Source organism: Panthera pardus, unplaced genomic scaffold (assembly GCF_024362965.1).
Source record: "Panthera pardus isolate Hobbes unplaced genomic scaffold, ASM2436296v1 HiC_scaffold_21, whole genome shotgun sequence".
NCBI classification, from domain to species: domain Eukaryota; kingdom Metazoa; phylum Chordata; class Mammalia; order Carnivora; family Felidae; genus Panthera; species Panthera pardus.
In genome coordinates this window covers 2,593,652-2,608,540 of record NW_026526777.1, presented here as the reverse complement: position 1 = coordinate 2,608,540, position 14,889 = coordinate 2,593,652, and the positions used below count along the sequence as shown (strand labels likewise).

At 62.2% G+C, this 14,889-nt stretch overlaps 1 protein-coding gene across 1 annotated transcript; it reads left to right on the top strand.

The window, feature by feature from the left end:
• Positions 1–3,528: 3,528 nt before the first annotated feature.
• ETV3L (ETS variant transcription factor 3 like) lies at positions 3,529–9,197 on the top strand. The gene is made up of 5 exons (XM_019431561.2): positions 3,529–5,056; positions 5,175–5,412; positions 5,593–5,779; positions 6,109–6,229; positions 8,594–9,197. Exons 1-5 carry the CDS (start codon positions 4,999–5,001, stop codon positions 9,070–9,072), a joined length of 1,083 nt encoding a protein of 360 aa, XP_019287106.2. The 5' UTR covers positions 3,529–4,998; the 3' UTR covers positions 9,073–9,197.
• The last annotated feature ends 5,692 nt before the right edge of the window (positions 9,198–14,889 follow it).

The window sequence follows — 14,889 nt, the reverse complement described above, 5'->3', positions numbered from 1 at the left end:
GAGAGAAAGAGCACAGGAACAGGACAGAGAGAGAAGCAAGAAAATGCAAGACACAGGGCCTGAGGCTGGCGGCAGTGCCCAGAGCAGGAGATGGGGTGAGGCAGCCGGCCTGATCCCCAGAAGTAAAGACGGAAAGGGACCGGCCTCCTCCTCGACACCGAGACGGAAAAGGATGGGCCACAGAGGTGGCGGGGCAGGGAGACTCAGAAGCCTGGTGGCCTGGGGACTGGAAAGAAGGGAGAAGAAGCAGTCGGGAAGCAGGAAATGAGCTAAGATGAAAAGGTCAAACCAAGTGAAACAGAGGCCGGGAGGGGCCAGACGGGAGAGGGGAGCATGCGGGGCTGGGAGCCTGTCTCCTGGCCCCCGTTGCCCATCCCCCAACCCCTGGGCCAGGGGGCCGTGACTTGCCCCACCGCCCTTCTACCGCATCTGGGGTGGGGTCTGGGGGCGTCTGGGATTTCTACTCCAAGAGTTGCACGAACCTTTTAAAGCCCATGGTCCCCAGGGACACAGAGATCAGAGGGTCTGCCAGGGGCTGGGGGGCAGGGACCTGAGACCCGAGGGCCCCTGGAGAGAGAAGTAAAGTGACGGAGAAGCAGGGCCGCCTGGGGACCCCCCTAGGGAGTGGCAAGGAGGGGCGCCTTTCCTGCTTGGGGTTACAGGGGAGAGGCGGGGCTCAGCTGGTCCATTCCCAACATGGAGCATCGAGAAGGGGCCCCTCGGCCCTATGCGGGTCCCCTGAGTTTGGGGACCTGCAGGAGGGACAAGATGCCCTGGGGTCTTTGGGAAGAAAGAACTTCTGTCTCTGCCCCTCCCCCAAATCCCCCAGGGAAGAAGGTGGTTGGCTTTTCTCCCGGGCCCCAGCCCCTCGCGGTCCTACCTAACTAAGCAGCTTTAGCTAATAGCATTAAGGGAGGTCTCAGGACTAACCACTCTCCACTGGGGGAGAGATCAAGGGGACAGACCAGAGGCTTCTAATCAGATTGGGGATTCTGCAGAAGTGGGGGGGAGGGCGGTGTGCAGTTTGCTCAGTGTCCCCTGGAGGCCGTCACCTCTGTGTTCCCACTGTCCCCCTCTGGGCTGGCCTCCCCACTGTGACCCTTCAGCCCTCACCTGTGTCCACACACACACACACTCACACACACACCCCGCAGAGCTGCCTCTCTGTCATGCCCTTGGCACTCTTTCTCTCGGACTCTGTCCCCCTGAATCAGTCGGGGACTCACCCACCAGGAAGGCTCGGTGGAGGTCAGTCAACCCGACCGTCGCGGTCAGCCCAGGCCAGCCTCCTGGAAGGCCCAGCAGCAAAGTGACTCTTGATGCAAGTTTTGCTTTTCAGATGGGTAGGCAGGACGGGCCTTTACCGCTCAGCTTTTTTTTTATTCGGAGTGTGTTCGTGTCTTTCTCATCCCCTTCCCGTCTGACTGTCGGTCCTCAGGCTTCCGGACAAGGAGCCCAGCACAGCTTAGGTTAGACCCGAGAGGCTCCTCCAGGGCCCCCGCCGCCACCACCCTCTCAGCTCCGAAGTTTCAGTCTCGGCTTCTCTGCCCTGATTGACTGATTACGGCTCGGAGCCCGGAGTCAGATAGACCTGTTCCCGGTCCGGCTCAACCACCTGCACGGGGATCTGATGCAAGGCTCCCACTCTGTGGAGCGTCGGTTTCCTCGGCTTGCAAAATGGGGGAAATAATGTCCACGTCGAGGGGCTTGTGTGCGGATTCGGGGCAGGGACTTGTGGAAAGAGAGGGCTGGCCCGGTGCTATGACACGACAAGGGCCCGTTTCTAGTAACTAAACTCTCAGAAAGATAAGCTCTGCTCTGGACTTTTCCTCTGGCTCCAAGCCCAGAGAAGTGGAAGTGTCGGAGAAGCAGGGGCGCCTGGGGACCCCCCTAGGGGAGTGGCGAGGGGGGGGGCGGCTCTCCTGCTTGGGGTTACAGGGGAGAGGTGGGGCTTAAGGCCCGCTCTTTGTTACCAGGCTCCTCTATATCGCGTTGTTAAATAATGACCTAAAACCTACCTGTGTGGTAACGAGCGCTCGTATTAGCCAAGGAGACCGACCGTGTTGTCAGTAATCAGAATGACGGGGGCGGTGACCATAATAATCGCTCACGGCTACGAGCCTTCAAACAACACAAAGCGCCTAACAGCAGCCCCTCTGATCATTCCAGATTGGGTTATGGTCCTCTTTGATTTATAGCTCTCCACGCTGACCCTCTGAGACCCCGCTGTCGCCGGGGCCGTAGGGGCTGCGAGAGCCGCCGGGCGGGGGGGCCCCCCAAGCCCTGCGAGCTTAGCTCACCACACGGGAGGGAGGGAGCTGGGGGCCCGGGGCACAGAGCGGGTCACCTCCCCCGGCCTTGGGGTCACCCCCACCAGAGCCGCAGGGTAAATTGGAGCACAAGGAACCGAGATGAAGCACGAAGGCCGCGACTGTCTGAGGGCGGGTCAGCTCCTCGGGGCCCAGGGCAAAAGGGGGGGCTGGAGGGGGGCCGTCAGGAAGGATTTGCCAGCAGCGAGGACTCCCACATCCCCGCCGCAAGCTCCTCAGAGACCCCGGGGTCTGGGCGGGACCCCCACACGCATGGGGGAGACCAGGAAATGGGGAACGGCGGGGACGGGTGGGGCTTGACCTCACCCACTGATGCCACTTGTGGTTTTTGTATTTGGGGTTTTCTCCCTTTGGGGGCCAGAGGCGGGGTGTCGGTCGGTCGGATCGCCTCCCTGGGTGGCGGAATATCACACATCTTGAATCAAGGTGTTGCTGTCGCTTCCGCTTAAGAGCTGTGTGACCTTGGAGAAGTTCCTCGACCCCTCTGAGCTCCATCTTGTGAGATACTCCCGCGAGCTTTCGGGGCGTGTGGGCTCCCCGGCTGGGGGCGGGGCGCACTGAGGACCCCCTCCGCGGTGGGTTCATCATTCTCCTCGTGCCAGATCCTACAGCTATCCTAAGGTCTCCAATCCTCCAGACCAGAAGACACCGTGGGGGCCCGGCAGCACTGGGGGGGGCGGGGGGAGGCAGCTGGAGGAGGCCACCGCTCCCTCCACGGAACAGTCTTCCTTTGGGACCTCTCACCCCGGCACCCCCCCCCCCCCATTTCCCAACCCATTTTCCTAAGATGAGGTGGAAGGGATCCCAACCCGCTTGAGTTTAGACAGGAGGTTCTCAACGGACAAGGCGGGGGAGGAGGGTGGGAGACGGGTGGGGGCTTCTGTTTCAGGGGAGGATGGGAAAGGGCAAAGTTCCAGAATGTCAGCCGTCAGTTTAGAGGCGGAAGGCTGGGCGGGAAGACCCCAAGCGGCGTGCACCCCTCACCACCATCCACTGTCATTTCCGGAGGTGCCCTCTGCTCCAGCCAGACCGGGCACCCCCAGGAGCACCTGCCCCCAAGGGCCCATTGGCTTGTCGGTTGACCCCCTGGAGCCGTGTCCCCTGGCAAAGGAAAAGCAGGAGACCAGATGACCTCTGGGGCGGGGGTAGGGGTGGAGAGGGCAGGGAGGGTCTCAGCAGCTGAGGTGTCTGACATCGTGACCCCCAGCAACTTCCGGGGTACCCCGCGGGCTCTCGCTACTCAAAGCAGGGTCCGCAGGCCGGCAACATCGGCGTGACCGAGGAGCTTGTTAGAAATGCAGAGTCTTGGGTACCACCAAGCGCCTCCGAATCAGAATCTGCGTCCTGAAGAGATTCTCGGGATTCTTCCGCCTTGGTGTTTGAGAAGCACTCCTATAGACAGCGGGTTCTAAGTCTCAAGACGACACAGCGTAGGAGCGGGGGCCGTGTGCGAGGGGTGGAGGTGTGGCCGCTGAGCCCGTGTGTCGGTGGCTTTCCCTCTGTGAGCCTCGTCTGGAAAGTGAGGAGGCCACTCCAGGCAAGCCCTCACATGCCCTCCAGACCTGCCGGCCTAGTAAGTTCTGGCTGAGAGCAGGGCTCACCCCATCCCGACTTCCCCTCTCCCCCAGAGACGGAGCCCGGAGCCAGGTCCTGTAAGCCTCACCACAGGGTGAGGGTCCTGACCTCGCAGGTGACGCCTACCCTGGAGCGGGGCCCACACCCTGCATCTCCCCCAGGCCCTGTGGGCGCTCCGCCTCTGGGGTCATCTTCCCTCGGGGACGGGAAGCCAGCCCTCGGCCCGGCCTCAGCTCCATCTGGAAGGTCTGGGACAGGGACGGGTGCTCTCCTCCCGTGGCCTGCATCAGGGAGCTCACCCCCGAGTCCTCTCCCCATCTGGGCCACGCTGGGAACCAGCAAGACCCCCCCCCCCCTTCCGTGGCCGGGGCCGGGCTTCAGTAACTCCACGGATATTTACAGAGTAGCTGGAGCCCAGGGCCCGTGCTGGGCTGGCCTGTGAACAAGACAGCCGGGGCCCCTGACGGCGGGGAGCCACCACTCGGAGGCGAAGACAGACACAAGCACACAGGCCCCGTCGACAGCCTCATTCCCACACGTGGACTCCACCGCCAAGCACTTTGCCGCCAGGCACCTGCGACGCGCCAGGCGTCTGCTGGGCCAGAGGCTCGCTGGGGACAGAGCAGGAAGCACACGCCCCCTGCTCGCCCGACGCCTGCAGCCCGTCCGGCTCCGTAAAGGTATGGGTGTGCGTATCTTCCGCCTGCCCCCGCTCGAGGTTTACGAAGAGCCCACGATTAATCACATTTTCTCTGGTCTTCTCTTGGGGAAAGCTCCAATCCTATTAAAGCCCTGAGAGGAGAGCGCGTCCCGTCTAAATCCCCCAGCGGGGGCAGGATATAGGACCCTCTGCCTTCCTGTGCATCCATATAAGTGGTCCCAGCCCCGGGTCTGCCCCTGGCCGGGGAGGACGTCCCCAGAGGAGGCCGGGCCCTGCCTTCCGTGCCTGCCACCTGGTCCCCTGCCTCAGGGCCCCTCGTCCTTGTCATCCTCCTCTCTGTCCTCTTTTCTTTGCCTCATTCTTCGCCTCCCTCCTAAGCAGTGACCGGCTCCCCCAGGCCCAGACGCGGCCCTCGCGGCCCCAGAGGCGACCATGCACTGCGGCTGCGGGGCCCAGGGCGTCCCTGTCGCGGGCAGCTCCTGGATCTCAGGTGAGCCTCTGCCAGGCCGCCCGCCGCCGTCGAGGCCCAGCCGCAGAGGGGCGGCCCCGGGGGGCGGGGTTGCCCCCCTCCCCCCGCAGCGCTGTGGCACTCACGCCCCTCCCCCCAGGCTTGGCCTTCCCGGACTGGGCCTACAAAGCCGAGTCGTCCCCGGGCTCCCGGCAGATCCAGCTGTGGCACTTCATCCTGGAGCTGCTGCAGAAGGAAGAGTTCCGCCACGTCATCGCCTGGCAGCAGGGGGAGTACGGCGAGTTTGTCATCAAGGACCCGGACGAGGTGGCCCGCCTCTGGGGCCGCAGGAAGTGCAAGCCACAGATGAATTACGACAAGCTGAGCCGGGCCCTCAGGTGGGAAGGGGCGGCCAGGCGGCCAGAGAGGTCAGGGCTCAAAGACGGGGCTGTGGGTGCTGGCAGCCCCGCCCCCCCCCCACCCGAGGCTGGTGGGGCGCCCAGTGGCTCCCCAGGCTCGCCGGCCGGGGGAGGGGCGTGGCCGGCCCAACTCTGCGTTCTCAACCTCGGAATCCGCAGGTATTACTACAACAAGAGGATCCTGCACAAGACCAAAGGCAAAAGGTTTACGTACAAGTTCAACTTCAGCAAGCTGATTGTCGTCAACTACCCTCTGTGGGAGGTGCGGGCACCACCTTGCCCCCTGCTGCTGGGGGCCCCTGCCCTGTTTCGGCCAGCCCTGGTGCCCATGGGCACGCACGGCGAGGTAGGCAGGAGGCGGCCCCCCCTCCCCTCCGCCCAGGAGGACCCCAGCCCTCCTCTCTGCCTCGGGGGCCCCGGCGGTGGCCAGTGGTCTTCTCCCACTGCTTTCTGGTCCCCCAGCGCCCCGGGGTGGGAGGGGCAGGGTCATCACCCTGAAACACCTTCAGGGGGTGCAGCCTGCACCTGGGGGCGAGGGTGGTTCCTGCGGGACCCCTCCAGCGGGAGGACCCCAGGGAAGGGGGCGGGGTCTCAGGGAGGAGCCTGGGCATGAACCGGGGAACGCAGGCCGCCGGCCAGCCCACGCCACCCTCACTCCTGCTTCTCCCTCCCCAGCTCCTGCACAGCGCGCTGCTCGCCCGTTGGGCCACAGTGGAGCAGCTGGCAGGGCAGCGGACCCCCCGAGGGCCGCCAGAGGCCTCTGAGGATAAGAAGGGGAGCGGCAGCAGTGCCCCCCGTGAGTGCTCGGGCCCGGGGAGGGCCCAGGGGACTGCAAGTGGGACCCTCCTGGCTGAGCCCATGGGCCAGAGGCTTGAGACGGGGACAATAAAGTCATTCGTTCATTCAACAAACTGAGCCCCAGCTATTCCCTAGGTGTGGGGGCGCAGAGGGGCTGGACGGCCCTCCAGATGCTCAGAGAATGGAGGGAGTAGAGGAGGGACAGTCAGCGAGTGGTGTGGAGAGACTCAGGGAAGCGCCAGGCGCTACGGGAATGCAGAGATGAGCGGGCATCCGGGAGGAGGAGGCCCCTGCCCCTGGTGAGGCAGTGCCCAGGCAGAGGGAATGGCGTTTGCAAGGCAGGGAGTTGTGAGCAAGAGTAGGACCCAAGGCAAGAGTTGTGAGCTGAGGGACCCAGTGACTGGCCGTGGTCAGAGAGTGAGGGGTGGAGCTGGGTTGGAGGGGGCGTGTGGCGGGTACCGGCAGGCTTGGGAGGACCATCTAGGCAGAGGGTGACGGGACCAGAACGAAGCACGGGCGGCAGGTGGAGAAGGAGGCTCTGCACAAGGAGGAGGGAGAAGAGCACGGCAAGCAGAGAGAAACAGTGCGTGCAAAGGCCCTGGGGCAGGAAAGAGGGACTAGGAAAGGCCAGCGTGGCAGCACTGGCGATCCCAGGGGGAGTCGGTGGAAATGTAGGCAGAGGTCAGCTCTCCCAGGGCTGTAAACAGCGAAGTGACAAAACCAGACTGTCCGTGAGGAAGATCACGGACACGCCTGAGCAGCCTGAGGCTTCACACAGACGGCTCAGACCTGCCCCTCCTCTCCGGGCGACTTCACGGGAGAGAGACCCCGGGCCTTAGCCTTGTCCCCAGAGCCAGGCACCTCTGGGCCCCAGGGTGCAGCCGAGGCTGTGGGCGAGGGTGGCCCAGGGCCTGCTGGGACCCGCTCGGCCACCGGTCTGGCCCCTGGAGAGAGACAGCGCCTGCAGGGCACCCCTGTGTTCCTACCCCTACCCCCCTCCTGGCTCCAGAAGTGCCCCGCACGGAGCTTTCTCTTTGGGGAACCGTGAGGGGGAAAGAGTGTCCCCGGCGAGCCCCAGCTTGGAGTGGGCCGTCTGCACCGTCCTGCCCTCTGTGGGGACACACATGCACACAAACACACACACACACACACACACACACGAGCTGCCTGGCTGAAGTCATCTGAAGGCTGTGCAGGCCCCTCACCCCACCTCCACTCCGGGCACTGGTGCCAAGAGAGGATGCTTCTGGGTGGAAAAGTAGCCAGGCCTGCGAACCGGAGGCAGAGGCTGCAGGCCAGGTGCTGGGAGTGGTGGGGGGGGGGGGGGGGGACGGACACTCAGACCGTCTCCTTCACCTGCTCCTCAGCCCCCATCTGATGTCCGAGGGCGGACGCAGCCCCAGACCCAGGGAGAAGGGCAGTGACCCCGGGGGACGGCTCGGGGTCACCTTTGCCTCATGCAGGACCCTGTCCACTGGTTTCCCTTCGTGGGTCCGACTTCAGAACCATCGTTCCTTCCGAATACGTCGGGCGTGTTAAATAATAACTAATTCGCCTTTCTGGTTTTCATTCACTACAGCCCCACCGATGTGATGACATTACTCTTCTAGGTCGATGATGTGGCCTTGCTAAGAGAGGACTCGAGGGGTCGGAGTTGGGCTTTTGGAAATAAGGACAGTGCCGGGAGGTTGTGCTAGTCGCCCCGAGCCCCGGCCCCCGCCCGGGGTTTTGGGCGCCGGGTTGCAGGATGCCCGCAGGGCCAGAGGATCTGGAAGGAGGGGCGGAGGGAAGGATCCTGGGGGAGCAGGCCAGGGCCCAGCCGGCCGAGAAGGCGAGGCCGGGCCCCCCACGCGCTGGCCTCCCACTTGACCTTCGCCAGCAGAGGGGCCTGTACAGATGAGGAGACCGGGGCCTGGATTTCAGGGACAAGCTTGGGGCCACAGGCTAGAGCCAGAGCCCTGTGCTACAGAGAGTACAGACAGGACTCACTGAGTCCCAGGAGACAGTGTCCTCACCCAGTCATCCCACACGCTCGTCCTGAGCTCTTAGGAGGCACCAGGCGGGTCCAGGGGACGGCGATACAGGCGCGGTTCTAGTCCGCACAGAGCCAGGGGCACAGACATTCTGGGGGTAACCACGCTTATCGGGCCAAGGGCCCAGGAGGAGAGGGGCGGGAGCCACAAGGGGGACCCCCAGGCTGACCTGTCTCGCCCCCAGGGAATAGACCCAAAGCAAAGGAAACAGGATGAGGCACAGCAGGGAGAGGAAGTTTCCAGCAAGAGGAAAAGGAAATAGGAAGTAGGTGGAGAAGGGAGATCCCTCCTGACCCTCCCTCCCTCTCTCTCTCTCTCTCTCTCCCCAGGCCTTGGCTCTCTCCCAGCCCCCTGCCAGCTTGGCCCTTGCTGCCTTCTGGGGAGCCCCCGAGAGGAGCTGCTGGGTCTGGCCTCCTCGGCCCCTCCTCTCCTGCCTTCCCTCCCTTCCGACTGGACCCGCCTCTCAGGGCCCTTCCTGCCCCCTGTCCCCCCAGAGCGGCTGATCCCGGGGACCTCCAAGCCAGACACCCTGCTGCCGGGGCCCGGCTGTCCCCCAGCGACCCACCACTTTCCGGGGCTCCCCCTGTTGGCTGGGCTGGGACAGGGGGCCGGCGAGAGGATCCGGCTTTTGCCCCTGAGGCCCCCGGGGCTGGAGGTAAAGCCCTATCCCATGATGGGGGCAAGGGGACGCCCGGACCCCAGGGAGGGCTTCTCCTCAGAGATACACAGACCCAAAGCCGGGGACGAAAGCCCCGTGTCCCCCCATCTGGAGAACTTCAAGGCAGTGTGGCCCTTGGATCCTCCTTAACTGGGGAGAAGAGGGGAAGTGGGGGGTCCCCCAAAGTCCATGCCTCCTCCCATGTGTTTCCTTTCTGGCTTTGCGCCTTCCCTGGCCTGGAAACAGGTTTCAATTGCAGGAGGCTTTGAAGGGGAGGAGTTGGACAAAAGGGGGTGGGGGGCATGCCGAGGGGGGGGGGGACTGAGGCAGGGTGACCCTCCCCTCCCCTCCCACCAAATTATGACTCAGATTAAGGAGGCATCCTTAACCTCAGCTGTCCTCAAAGGAGATGAGCATACAGATTCTGTCGCTTGAGCGCCCCCAGCCCCACCTGCCCACATGACGGAGAAAGCGAGCATCTGGGGAGCCCCTGCCCCCTCGTCCGGGCTGAGGCCCCGGTCTCTCTCCTGCCCCTCCGTGCGCTTCGTCCTCGGCCCTCTGGTCTCTGTGACCCTGGGAGCTCCTGTCCTGCGCGGGTACTTCCTACAAGCCACCATTTCCCCCAAGACGCCAGGCAGTGGGGCAGGGAGGACCCGGCCTCCTCAGCTCTGTAATTCTCCCCGCGAATAAAACACCCTTGGCCAACCACACTCGGCTGACCGTCCCACCGTGTCCCCACTGCCCTGAGCTGCTGTGGGGCTACACGTCACCCCAGGCTCTCCCGGGGGGGGGGGGGGGGCAGGGGACAGGGTGCTGCCATCATCCCCCAGAGAGAGAGGCTGGCAGACGACATGGTCCGGAGCCACCTGTGCCGCGTGGGGACCAGCCTCAAGGACAGAACCCGAGCAGAGCGGGGCCTGCCATGGACCTGTGAGCAGAGCCAAGGGGGCAGCGGGTGAAGGGGGCCCTTCCTCTGTCCCCAGCCCTCAGAATGACCAGAGGAGCTGAGGAAGCATGGGGCAGCCAGGGGAGGGGGCCGTGTGGGGGAGGGGCTTTTGCCCAATGAAGGAAAAGCCAACAGGGCAGAATGTTCCAGGAGCCAAGACGAGTGAACCGCATCGCTCTCCTGTCTCTGGGCCACCGATTACAGGTTTAGGACTCGTCTCCACTTCCTGTCTAGGATATGAGGAGGCACAGGGGTCCCCGTGTGTGTGTGTGTGTGTGTGTGTGTGTGTGTGTGTGTGTCTGCACTGGGCTTGGGGGTCCGTGCATTTTGCTTTCTGCCACCTGCTGTCCTTCCTTGCAACAGATGCCTGGTGGCCTCGAACGGAATGGGGGAAGAGAGGCCCAGAGCAGGGCGGGGCCGGGCCCTCACCCCGGGGAACCCTGGATACAGGCCCCGGGGTCTCCCTCCCAGGAGCTATCCGGGGGTCCGTGAAAACCCGCTTCTCACTTGCTCCCAAGGCACAGGCCGATCCCCAGCCCAGCAGGAAGGAGGAACCACCAGCCCCGGGCCTGCCCCTCACCTTGCCTGGTTTGGGAGACAAACCAGGTCTCCTCTGGCACAAGGAACTGGCTCGCGCTGTCATGCGGCCTGGGCCCTGTTCAGAGAGGCCACCCCCCCCCCCCCCCCACCGCCCCGCCTCGACAGGGTCCTGTACTGAGGACCCCATGTACCCTCTGCAGGGCACATGGTGGGTGAACCCAGGACACGGCCACCGCGGGTCCAGAGGACATAAACTCCCAGGGCGCGTGCCCTGCTCTGCTCTGCATAAACCATTTTCTCAACCTTGGCAGTGCGGACATTTGGGGCTGCCTCGTCTTCCCTTCTGGGAGCTGTCCTGTGCGTTCCAGGATGCTTAGGACATCCCCGGCCTCCAGCGGCACCCCCCCCCCCCAGCAGACGCAGTGAACTGTCCCCAGGGGGAGGAAACTGTCCCTGGTTGAGAGTGGCTTCAGTAAGTCCAGATGTTCTGGCAAAGCTGGGCGCTGCGCTGTGCCAGCACAGGAAGTATGAGGGTTCCATGGTGCGAGGGCGCCCTCTGGTGGCCAGGGCCTCCACCGACGCCCGGCGTCGGGGGAGGACTAGGTGTGAGGTGACGCGCACCTTGGGGTCTTCTCAGATTAGGGATTCGCAATTTCACATTGTGAAACCCTCCCACTTCAACCCCCCTTTGCTGATCACGGAGGAGCCCCCAAAGGCTCCACAGGCCTCATGTGACAGCAGACAGCAGGCGAGCGGCTCCTTTGGGACAATCGAGTACAGCCATCAACCCTGGACCTCACGCTCCCTGGCCGCCTGTGGCCGGAAGGGCACAGAGTGGATACTCAGCCCTCCTCCAGCAGCAGCGGGAACCAGGACGAGACACGCAGAGTCAGTGCGCCAACCATCCTTCCTCCTGGACGCTCCGTCGCACCAAAAACAGGGACACTCGTGGGTTCGGGCAGGCTGAGGAATCCCATACCCGAGCTTCATGAAGGCTAGATTGTTGGGAGCCGGAAGAGACCTTTGCGATCACGGCCCAGAGAGAGAGGAAGACACCTGCCCCAAGTCACACGTGTGGAGGGGCCACGTGTAAAATCAAAGTCCCCCAGGTATCAGGGACCGTTCGTCCCACCTCACCACAATCACGTGGACTGAGAGCTTAAGACGCCCCCGAATCCCTTGGAAACGAGAGCGTATTACCTATGGAGAAGGAAATTTTACGCCGTTCCTGCGTGATTTTTACTATGGCCGCGGTGGGATTCGACAGCAAAAGCGAGCCATTTGCTGCCCTGAGTTGTCAGTGGCGGTGAGGTCCTTCCCTCCCCTCCCCCTCTTCGTCCCTAATGAGGACCCTGCCCGAGAGCGGGGGTAAACGTTCAAGCACCGCGGGTGTTACGTACACACACACGTGTGCGCGCTCACACGTACGCACACGTACGTACGTAACTCAACAAACGCTTTTTTTTTTTTTTAATTTTGTTTTTTTAACGTTTATTTATTTTTGAGACAGAGAGAGACAGAGCATGAACGGGGGAGGGTCAGAGAGAGAGGGAGACACAGAATCGGAAACAGGCTCCAGGCTCTGAGCCGTCAGCACAGAGCCCGACGCGGGGCTCGAACTCACGGACCGTGAGATCATGACCTGAGCCAAAGTCGGACGCTTAACCGACCAAGCCACCCAGGTGCCCCAACAAACGCTTCTTAAACACCTGCTCTGCGCCAAGCACCGTGCTGCCAGGTGCTGTGGCTCAGGCAACCGCCCTTGAGATACTTTCCTCTGTGAACGTCGGAGCCCCGGACGCCAGGGGGGAGCCGAGAAAGGAGGAGGGTCTTGGGGTGAACCGGGGAGGGGACGGGGCCTTGGCAGTCACTGCGGGAGCTCCGAGTGTGGCGTGCCCTGGGGGGCAAGCTTCTTCCTAATGTTCAACACCTAATTTAAAGATCAACTTTGTGGGGCGCCCGGGGCACTCGGTCGGGTAAGCGTCCGACTCCGGCTCAGGTCGTGATCTCGCGGTCCGTGAGTTCGAGCCCCGCGTCGGGCTCTGTGCCGACGGCTCGGAGCCTGGAGCCTGTTTCGGATTCTGTGTCTCCCTCTCTCTCTGACCCTCCCCGTTCATGCTCTGTCTCTCTCTGTCTCAAAAATAAATAAACGTTAAAAAAAAATTTTTTTTAATACTTAAAAGTAAATCTTAAAGCATTTCTCTTTTTTTTAATGACTTTTTTTTTTTTTGAGTTATTTACTTATTTCGAGGAAGGGAAGGAGCAGGGGAGGGGCAGAGAGAGAGTCCCAAGTGGGCGTCACGATGCCAGCGCACAGCCCAATGCGGGGGCTCGAACCCACAAACGGTGAGCTCGCGACCTGAGCCGAGATCAAGAGCTGGCGGCTTCACCCGCTGAGCCACCCGGGCGCCCCCGGGAGGCGTTTCTAATCCCCGCACACAGGCGACATGTGCCAACGGCTTGTAAAGTCATCAAAACACATCCCAAATCCGTGATCGCTTTTCTGCGTGTTACTTCATAAACAGCTCACCTCGCACTCGGAGCCCAGGTTGGCCCGCTCGCCACGGCCGACCGTTGGGTCACGCGGCCCCGGCCTGTATTTAAGCATTAGCCTTTCCGTGGCCTTCTGGGTTGTTCCTCTTTCTTTGTTTTGTCAACACAATGGTTTCAAAACCTTTGTCCCAAGTTGCCTTGTTTATTTTTTCTTTTTTGACTTAATTCCTCGAGATACCTCCTCGGGAATGAAATTACTGACTCAAAAACCATGACATTTGAATGGCTTTAGATGCGCACTGCCCAACCGTCCTCAGGAAGGGTTGTAATAGTTTTGAAAGCCACATCTCCGCACCACTCGCTAGGCACCGTGTTGTGTCTCCCGCGAGGCCTACGGCAGCTGGCGGGGGGCGGGGGGGTTGGTCATCACGCTTCACGGATGAGAACAGCAGGTGTAGACGGGCCAGCCAGCTCAGGGCCGAGCCGGGGTGCACTTGGCAGCGGGCTCCACGGCCCGTGCCCCCCCCCCCACCCAGGCCGGCCGAGAGGGTCAACTCAACTGCAAAGGACGGGCTCTCCCCGCCGGACCCCACCCGTCTCAGTGAGAGAAGTCTGTTCCATCTCTGCCCTCGTCTTCGGTCTTCAGTCAACGGTGAGGGCGATCGAACGTTTGACCGCTGTCTTGCTGTTTTTAATCTGTACGAATACAATATCTAAAAGACGTGTTAGGGGCGCCCGGCTGGCTCTGTCGGTGGAGCGTTGGACTCTTGCTCTCCGGGGTGTGTGAGCCCCACACTGGGTGTGGAGATGACTGAAGAATAAAATCTTTTGGGGGGCGCTTGGTGTGGCTCAGTCGGTTAAGTGTCCTACTTCGGCCTAGGTCATGATCTCGCCGTTCCTGAGTTTGAGCCCCGAGTCAGGCTCTGTGGGGACAGCTCGGCTGTGTTCTGCCCCTCCCCCGCTCATGCTCTGTCTCTCTCCGTCTCAAAAATGAATGAAACATTAAAAATTAAAAAAAAAAAAACTCAAATAAAATAAAATCTTCTAAGGGATGCCTGGGTGGCTCAGTGGGTTAAGTGTCTGACTTCGGCTCAGGTCACGATCTCACAGTTCGTGAGTTCGAGCCCCACGTGCGGCTCTGTGCTGATGGCTCAGAGCCTGGAGCTGCTTCGGATTCTGTGTCTCCCTCTCTCTCTGCCCCTCCCCCAACTGTGCTCTCCCGCTCGCGCACTCTCTCTCTTTCTCGCTCAAAAATGAATAAACATTAAAAAATTAAAACAATAAAAAATTAAATAAAAAATTGAAATATAAAAAGAAGCCCTCCCTTTATGGGGGCTGAGAGCTGTCGTTTCCATTTGAAATGTTAACACAATAGCTACTGGGTACTCTTTGTTTTTCTTTCAGCGCCCTGTGCTTCTGGCCTCAGCCCCTGGGTCCTGTGGTTGGGCCAGAGGTTTTGCCTCCCAGCAGGTGAGCCCCAAACAGCCCACCGGGAACCTCGAAAGGAAGCCGGCAGGGGGTGGGGGGCGGGGGTGGGTAGCAGTCCAGCCATCCCAGGTCCCCAGGCATCCGGTGTGCTGAGTCGCCAGAACAGCAAAGCCGCCGTATCCAGGCCTGTGCGGTCCATCCCGTCCCACTCACCCCCACTCCCCTGCTGAGGGCTGATGGAGAGACCCCTGCGCCTGCAGGGACCCCGGCCCACCCCACCTCTCCCGGAGCTCCCAGGCCGGCGGCAGTGGCTCCCTAAATCTTCACTCTCTCCCATCCCACCCAGTCGTCCTCGGTCCTCCAGGTGCCCCGGGTCGTCCTCGGTCCTCCAGGTGCCCCAGGTCGTCCTCCGTCCTCCAGGTGCTCCGAGTGGTCCTCTGCCCTTCCTGCCAGATCCTCCCTTCCCTTCCCGCTGACTCTTTCCCCCAGTCTCCCCAGCGACGCGGCTCCCCCCACCTCCCCGCACCTTCACGGCCGGGCCAGGCAGCACCATCCCTTTG

What these genes read in the sequence shown, in the direction of transcription:
- ETV3L (XM_019431561.2), top strand. Translation starts at nt 4,999, where the DNA reads ATGCACTGCGGCTGCGGGGCCCAGGGCGTCCCTGTCGCGGGCAGCTCC. An exon ending in GGGCAGCTCCTGGATCTCAG is followed by an intron (nt 5,057 to 5,174) that starts GTGAGCCTCTGC and finishes CCCTCCCCCCAG; the next exon opens with GCTTGGCCTTCCCGGACTGG. An exon ending in GAGCGGCAGCAGTGCCCCCC is followed by an intron (nt 6,230 to 8,593) that starts GTGAGTGCTCGG and finishes CTCTCTCCCCAG; the next exon opens with GCCTTGGCTCTCTCCCAGCC.